Here is an 8,735-nt window from a genome sequence, read left to right on the forward strand (position 1 = left end):
CGATATGTATTTTGTCTCTATTTTCAATCAAAACAATTACCAAACAAAGCTTTAAACAATTAATACCTCCCCAAACATAAGATATATATCCCAAATTTGGTTAAGAGTTTGACCCTCCATTCTACACATGGTTGAATTTACTCAAAAATAAAATGTCAAATTAAAATAGTCCATAGGCAAAGTTTGATATTCAAACCCCTCTACTTGTGAGAAAGAAAGAAAAAGAAAAAACTGTAACATGGCCATAAGATTTGGCAAATACTTTTTCCTCAAATATATGATTTAGTATATGTACTCTCCATCTATACACCATCTCAATGCAATGGACGTATGCCTATAAGTCACCCAGATCAATGCAACAGCTTCTATAATCACAGTACATGGATTAAATTGACAAAAGCTACAGAATATTTAAAGTGAAGAATCTATACAGTTGCATCAAAATTATTGTTCACCAAGTTCTTTACTATGCAATAGTGCCTTCCGTAGGATGGAGTTGGTTCTATATTGTTAAGGCTATCTGACAAATCCACTCATGCTATTGCTAAGAGTATCACCGCTGGAGGAGACCTTACGGGGAACAGCCAAGCCAAGGTCAAAGGGTCCTAAAGAGTCGGTCTGAATAGAATATCAAGGGGAATCATTAAAAGCTACTCCCAAGAAAATGAAAAGGGAGAAGAAAAAAAAAGTGCACGAATTGCAATGAAATGTGTACCCAATTGATTCCTGACAGGCCAAGGCTGCTTTCATCATGATAAACCCGCGAACAGAACGAAGGATCGGTTTTGGATTCTTTACCAGCAGGATCTTGAGAAAGGTCAGATCGGCTATGGGCCTGTAAAGTGATGGCAATGGTAAAAGCCAGATTTTAAAAGAGAACAAAAGTGACTGTTAACTGTTAGAATGCATAAAAAGGATTAAACATAATTTACTGGCTAAGTTTTTAGATTTAGGGGTCATTTAACCTGAGATCAAAGAAAAAATTCTAAATTTGAACTGACACACCGTGTGTTTAGAATGCAAATAAGATGATATAGTATGTCCTACCATGTATGAACTGGATAGAACTGAGTTAGTGGTTAACATTACACATAACACCTTCACAAAAAAAAAAAAAATGATAATAATAAAACAAAGAACGATTACACGCCACCGTAGAGTTTGCTCAACTTCAAGTAATTTTTGGCACTGAATCAAATTATCTGTACATTTAAATCATTAATATTTTCCCTTAAATTAATTCTAAACTTCATCAATCAATTTTCTATCCCAAGTTCCTAGATAAATGCTTATATATTATACCCTGACTTGAGTTCAAATAATATTTAACTTTGAGTTTTTTAACAGTTCCAAGATTTAGTAATACATAGTTCAAAGCAAGCAAACGTAAATAAGATCGGTCAAATTGGAACCATCTGATTACTCGACCAGGGAGCTATTGACTCCATATGATGTCATTAACCATTTCATCTCTAAAACAGACGAAGATGTGCTATTGACTCCATATGATGTCATTAAACATTTCATCTCTAAAACAGACGAAGATGTGCACATAGAGAGAGAGAGAGAGAGAGAGACCTGAGGTGTTTTAGGAAATTTGAACTTGGAATCCGCATCTTGGAAGGTGCCCCTAGTAGTAGCATCTAGAGAAAGAGTATCTTTGCTCGATGAAGGGAGTCTTTTCATAGAAAATGCATCACAAGTCTGCTCAGCATCCAAAATAGACGAATGATGTTCATTATGGGGCTGCTTTGAAACTCCAGAAAATCTCATCTGGGCCGCAGCAATGCATGCATCAAGGGAGTCAGTTATTACTTCAGCTGGCTGCACGCTCGCAGTGCCCCCTGTTATCTTTGGATCCCAGTTACTGAATTTTCCCATTAAGGAAGCTTCAGAAAGGAGCCCTCCCATGCTTATATTCGATATACTATCAAACTGCAGGATTCCACACTCTGATGACAACTGACGACCAGAATTTAACGGTGGCTCATTACCCTAGTTCAAAAAGTGTTGTCAAATTTCAGAAATCATAATATTTACTCCAAGCAACAAAACACGTTTAAATATAATAATTTGGTTTTTCAAAAAGATAACAATAACATGCATGCACACACTTGTTGATGGAATCAGATGTAATGCATGTGTCTTGTATATTTGTTTGATTTCACATCATTCACCAGTGTAGCATAGCCAAAGTTCGTAACCCTTCAATGCGTCAAAATATTTACAACAGGACATATGATCAACGGTTCATTTCATAGACCTTATAAGCAATGTGAACAGGGGAAAAAACCGTGTAAATTAAATTATAGAATGGATTTGTTCTCTTGTAGTAATACTGTAGGAGTGTTCATTTAAAATTTTAACAAAAAATAATGGGAAGTTGAATATAATACCATTGGATTAGTTGGACAATCCACAGTCTTATCTGGTGCAGCAGTGTTATTCATTTCATTCATATTGCTTGACTTGATCTCATCCATTGTTCGCTCAGATTGTTTGCCTTCCCCATGTATGATTTGCAAGGTACTACTGCAACCTTTCTCCAACCCTTTCGAGAATGAATGAAATTTTGGAACGGATGTGGAGACCCAGCCGTATCTCAAGAAGGACAATAATTTCAATTAACACATTTAACTTAAATGAATAAATAAATCATTAGCAAGGCAGATGAGATGATAAAACTGGGCACCTTAAGCGGAAAACTGAAGGACCTCCAACAGCTGCATAGACATCTCCAGCACTGATGTCATAATCTTCCAGAGTCCATTTTAGACCACTGACAAGACTTGATGGCTTATTGTATGGAAAAAGCGTGAGCTCCCCTCGTGCTACATTAGATCCCCACTTGCTAATTAGATGGTTCAAGACCGAAGAAATTTTCTTTCGAGCCTTTAAAGTCAGTTCCAAATATGGATGATATCCCTCCTACAAAAATAAAAGGCACAGTTCTATCACGTTTCAAATAGAACTGAAATACAGATGTCATACTCATTTGTGCTTAATGGTCAGTGTTTTGTCCTTGTGTCGATACCTTTTCCACTGCCATACGCATTTTTTCATTTATTGGAAAAAGTTGAAGCTTGATTTTTGTGCGAGGATGGGGCATCTGTGTGGGATAAAGATCAAGAAGAGGTATCCTCTCCGTCACTTCTGCTGGATTAGTTCGATCAGCTGAACTCTCTACATTCTTCAAGCTATCTGCACTAAATAAAAAAAGTATGTAGTTTGTAAACAACAGTCTTGTAAAATAATGAAGAAAATAACCGTACGCAGAGGAATTAGTTCTTTCTTGCACTCGAACAGCACATATAATCATTATGTAACGATGCAGGGACACCAATTTAAGAAATAAACAAATCCCAAAACAAGGCAAGAAATTTTGGAGAAATAGTTTGTGTTGAAAGAACAATGTGAAACAAAGGGATTTGGTTATCAAACCTTCAATGTGTGCGTTGTCCAGAGCTTTCATCTCCTGAGAAATAATCTTTCTAGACTTCTGAACTCCAACCCTGTCAGCAGACTTCACACACCTTTTCCCCAACTTTTTTGACCTTCTATCTGGGCGCTTGCCTTTTTCCATTGTGTTTCAACCTTCCAGCACTCAATAGGGTCTGAGGAGAATCACTTGTACTATGTCCTAAAAGAATAATTAAGAAGGCAGAACCTGAAAGGACTAACAATCAGCAACTTCTCACCATATAAACTGTGTGTTCCATTCATGACAGATGCTACACAGGAAACTACCAAATTGTTCGTACAATTTTATCCCCTTTTTACATCCAGAAAACCTAATTCCATGTACAGATTTCCTTTACGATTCTAATACTCCCTACCCCATAATAACCATGATAATATACAACCATGTTAAGTATCGCAAAATCAAGCAGTTCCATCACTGCCATGATATAAACAATAGAACTCACTGTACTAACTCGGAAACGTACCTACCACAGGGATCAGCAATTCTCCAAGCGTCCTTAAGAATAACTCTATACAAAAAAAGAGAATATAAATCACGCATTCAAAAGCCGCAATTCGTACTTTAATGGTTGAAAACTATTATCAAACCAACTGAGATGTACAGATCATAATCAATATCTAATACCTAATGTCTACAAGGCATACTTTAGGTCATTACATCGCAGAGCAAAAATTGCAGCAGAACATCAACAAACTACTAAAATTCCACACAAAAAAAACAAACAAACATACAAATCAACAGAAGAAAAAAATGACCATTAAAAGCTGCTAAACATAAACGAAATTGAGCAAGACAAACGTACTGAATCCAACTGGAAAGAAAAAGAAAAAGAAAACGCATACAAATTGAATTTCTCGAGTTCCAGAACGAAGATAGAAGATAGCAAGTAGACACAGTGAGGTGAAGATCAAGATGAATTAAATTTGAATAAATCGGTAGATGACAAAAGAAAAACATACAGTGAGGTCAGAACCTTTCGCCGGAGAGAGGCGTTCTGCTTGAGAGAGGTTTGAATTAGGCCGTGAAAATGATAAACGCGGGAAATATAAAATTTTTCAGATGAGTCGGTTGCGTTTTCGCCGAAGATTTTGGCTCTCTCCCGCTTTCATATATTCCACTATTCCATCAAGCCAATGACGATTTTACCCTCCTGCCATACGGAGGCGGCGGTAAAAAGACTATACGGTTCAAATACCCTTGGGAATTTTATTTTTATTTTTCAAAACCATTATAAAAAATATTGATATACTTCGAAATACTAAAATAAATTAAAAGATTTGCAAACTATATTAAAATTTTGAATTTTATCGATAATAGGAACTGATAAATTGTTGTCACTGTCTATCATTGCAACTCATAAAAGTATACCAGTGTCTACAAGTATCCATCGTTGCCATAGTTTGAAAATTTTACTATATGTTGTAAATATTTAGTCAAATTTACTATTTTTTACAATTCTCCTAAAAATCAAACTATTTATCCTTTTTTTTCCATGTTAGGCTTTTAATTGTAAATTTGTGGATAACTGAAAATGCACGATTGTATTAAACATAATAATAATATTACGATATGTAATTTAACAAAATTTAGATTCAACTTTCAAAATAGGTAAAAAAAAATAGATCTTAATCATGATAATACAAGAGTATCAATAAATAGTCTTCTCCCATTATAATTAGATCAAAGTTACATCAAAGTTAAATTTTCACTGCAAACCATTGCATGTGTTGGGTAAAGTTTTAAAAAGTAATTTGAGTATAAAATTAAAGTTTAATAATATAACTCTAATACAAATAAAAAAGATTTAGAATCATTATAAAAATCAATGTTTTAAAAAAAAGTAAACAACAAGCATTTTGAATACAATAACCATGTTAAAATCAAATATAAATTTAATCTTTATAATGAAAATAAGGTTATTGGATATATGGATATATCCAATAACACCGTGATTGAAAAGTTCAAATGGCAAATCATTTTATTTAATAACTTAAATATTAAATTACATCAAATGACCCTACAACAAAGTTGTAGCAAAAACAAAAAATTTCAATCTTAACCCCTCTCATATAGTTTAGATTAGATTTAGATTTTATTTGAATAAATATATTGGATTATAGATTGATTTTATGTATCTTAACTTAAGTACCTATTTATAAAAATACATATATAGTTTGAATTAATAGTTTTTGGAAGAAAAAAAAGTAAGAAAATTTCTCAACAACTATTGAAGTAAACGTATATCTGGTTAAATTCTTCAATCCTATGTACTAAAAAACTAATATTTATTACAACAAATAATAGCTTACGCCTTAAAAAAATATTGATAATCTTTCGTCGAAAAAACTCAACTAAAAACCTAATTAATTATTTGTTGGATTGTTTTTTATTATATTTACTTCTGGTCGGCATAAGAGAGGAGGATTAGGTTAGGGTATGATTTTAGTTTTCGTACTTTGAATGTCTAAATAAATTAAAATGTCAAATTTGAATGAGTCCTTTAGCCATCGCAATAAAAAGTACATTTTAGCACAACTATATTTGACATAATAGAGTGATTGGACAAAGTGACTAATCACAATAGATAGAGTGGTGGGCAAAGATGATAAGTTTGAATGAAAATGGGGATTTTATAAATTTGACCCTTTTCAACTTTTGTAATCTGATTTTTTTTTCCAATTGATGGAAAATGACTTTGTTTTTTATCACCTTTATTCATTTTTCTTTATATGACCTAACTACGGTTAAATTGATAATTGAGAAATTGCTACTATGTTTTTTTTAATAATAAAAATAATTGAAGATATAACAATTAGATTCAAAATAATTAAATGTATAGCAAAATTCTAAAAATGTACAAATACATTAAACATGTCAAAGTCTATCAATGATAGATTAAAGTTTATAATTGATAAACCGTGTAACAAATATTGGTATATAACAAACAATAAGAGTCTATCCGTAGTATAAGTCAATTGTTGATATATTTTTTCTATATTTGCACTTTTTAAAAATATTATTATATACTTAGAGCCTATTTGGTAACGTTATTGTTTTCTGTTTCATGTTTTTATTTTCATTTTTTAACAAACATATGCATTTGGTAACGTTTTATGTTTCTCATTCTAAAAAAAATAGAAACGATTTTCATCTTATAAGGAATTATTGAGAAAAAAATAGTTTATCATGTTTCATTTCTCAATTATTTGTATGGTTTCCTTTTCTTTTTATTTTTTCTCAATTATTTCTATTGATTTTATTTTATTTTTTCTCAATTATTTTTATATGTTTCCATTTTATTATTCTCAATTGTTTGTATTGATTTTATTTTTCCTTTTTCTCAATTACTTTTATTAGTTTCATTTTATTCTCAATCATTTTTATTGGTTTTCTTCTTCTTTTTCTCAATTATTATATCAATTTTATTTTCTTCTTTCTCAATTACTTTTATTGATTTTCTTTTTTTTTTTCTCAATTATTTTTCTATTTCATTTTCCATTTTTACAAGTGATTTCCTTTTTCTTCCTTTTTGTTTCCATCTTTTTCCCCAAATAATCACTCTCCATGCACTTTCCTTAATTTTTCTTCCTCTTATCTCAATCATCTATCCTAAATAACCATAATCTTCCCCTTCCTCTGATTGTCTTCTCCATCTTCCTCCCCGCCTCTCATCGTCTTCCTCTACACGTTTTTCTCTTCGTCGTATTTGGGTTTTTCTCTTTCTTTTCGCTGTGGGTTTTATCGAAAAATACGTGGGTTTTTGCCATATTTGTGTTTTCGACGTGGGTCTTTGTCTTACTTTTCGCTGTGGATTTCAATCCTCATCTTCATCGTGGGTTTTCCTCTTCCTCCTCGTCAGCTCTATTCTTCCGATCTCAATCTTCATCTTGATCTTCATAAAATTAAAAAACCTGAGTTTGATAAAGTGAGTGGTACAATATTTAATTGAATTATATGTGAATAAAGTATATAATAAATTCGAAGATAATAAGAAAACAAGAAAAAGTTATCAAACAACATATTTTGTTTTTTTTTTTTTTCAAGAAACAAGAAGCATAAACAGTTATCAAACATATTCATATTTCTTGTTCGAAAAAAGAAAGAAACAAGAAACAGAAAACATGAAACAAAAATGTTACCAAACAGACCCTTAGTAGCTATACCATTTTTTAAAAAAATAGTTTTTGGCTCATCAACTAATCTAGCCTTAGAATTCTCAATCATATAATTTGAAGACTTATTTTAAAAAATAAAGAAAATTGACAAAATACTTACACTTCATGTGAGACCCGTTTTTAATTCTAGTATCAGAAGTAAAATTTCTGCTAAAACTACTATATAAATTGTCCTTTGAATATATGCGCGAAAAGGATTAAGCAATAAAATCTTTTATTGTTATAATAAGTTTTGCGATTAAAAAGTTAATTCGCGAAGTAGTTTTGAGAAAATAAGGATTTGTAGTATAATCTATAAGTCTAAATGCTCTCAGATGAAAGTCCGTAAGTTTTAAAACGACTAGGGGTTTGGGTAGTCTTTGCGATAAGAACCAAGAGTTTCGCGATGAAAAAGTATGCAAGTAAGCCTTGAAGTTTAAATTCACGATAAGTGTTCTAAGCGAGTAAAAGTTGGTTAGTTCGCAATGAAGGTTTCTTGAAAACATATATAACTACGCTATAAGGTTATTCGCGAAAATTGTTGTGGTTAAAGTTATTTGTGGTATAGGGTTAGGCGAGAAGTAAAGTTTGACTAAGAAAATGTTAAATATGATTCGATAGGGGTTAACGTGTTAGATTAAGAAAATGTCTCTTCCCTCTCCACGAGTACAGAAAGAAGATAATTTTTGTTAAAGTGTGGTGGGTGGTTTTCTTCTTAAGTGTTTTGTGGTTTCGCTTTACTATTTTGAGATGATTTCAAATGAGAGTTTCAAAATGAGATTTCAATGAGAAGTTTGTGTGTTCTAGTATTATAAAAATAATGTTGAAGCTTGATTTGATGATCTATTAAGATAATGCTAACTTTTATGTGCACATAAAGAGTCCAAGCTGCCATGGAACGTATGGACCACATGGTGATAAGAAGTTGGCTTATGCATTGAAAGAAGTGTATAAAGCTTAGCAGTCTAAGCAACAATGATGAATCTATATGTTCTCGGATGTCGTTGATACAGTAGTCAAATGCGAGGTAATGAAACCAAACATAGATAATGATTCATGATCCTTGGTGAAATGGATGGATGTTAACTAATATGTGT

The 8,735-nt window shown here is 31.9% G+C and overlaps 1 protein-coding gene across 7 annotated transcripts; it reads right to left on the reverse strand.

Moving 5' to 3' along the window:
* Nucleotides 1-224: 224 nt before the first annotated feature.
* LOC101206861 (TSL-kinase interacting protein 1) lies at nucleotides 225-4,566 on the reverse strand. Of its 7 annotated transcripts, none has more exons than XM_031886582.1 (9): nucleotides 4,444-4,566; nucleotides 3,952-3,992; nucleotides 3,442-3,667; nucleotides 3,035-3,201; nucleotides 2,693-2,928; nucleotides 2,397-2,601; nucleotides 1,579-1,995; nucleotides 716-835; nucleotides 225-618 (listed from the first exon to the last, which is right to left on the reverse strand). In XM_031886582.1, exons 3-9 carry the CDS (start codon nucleotides 3,581-3,583, stop codon nucleotides 517-519), a joined length of 1,389 nt encoding a protein of 462 aa, XP_031742442.1. In that variant the 5' UTR covers nucleotides 3,584-3,667; nucleotides 3,952-3,992; nucleotides 4,444-4,566; the 3' UTR covers nucleotides 225-516. The 7 variants fall into 7 exon arrangements, with proteins under 7 accessions (XP_031742442.1, XP_004142043.2, XP_031742440.1 ...); XM_004141995.3 differs by having other exon boundaries at nucleotides 3,948-3,992; XM_031886580.1 differs by having other exon boundaries at nucleotides 3,948-3,992; nucleotides 4,458-4,558.
* Between the last annotated feature and the right edge of the window lie 4,169 nt (nucleotides 4,567-8,735).

Source organism: Cucumis sativus, chromosome 6, assembly GCF_000004075.3.
Source record: "Cucumis sativus cultivar 9930 chromosome 6, Cucumber_9930_V3, whole genome shotgun sequence".
Classification (NCBI taxonomy): Eukaryota; Viridiplantae; Streptophyta; class Magnoliopsida; order Cucurbitales; family Cucurbitaceae; genus Cucumis; species Cucumis sativus.

Coding starts and splice junctions, on each gene's coding strand:
- LOC101206861 (XM_031886582.1), bottom strand. CDS start 3,583: ATGGAAAAAGGCAAGCGCCCAGATAGAAGGTCAAAAAAGTTGGGGAAA. Junction 2,929..3,034: donor TGCGTATGGCAGTGGAAAAG/GTATCGACACAA, acceptor TTATTTTTGTAG/GAGGGATATCATCCATATTT. Junction 2,602..2,692: donor CCTTCAGTTTTCCGCTTAAG/GTGCCCAGTTTT, acceptor GTCCTTCTTGAG/ATACGGCTGGGTCTCCACAT.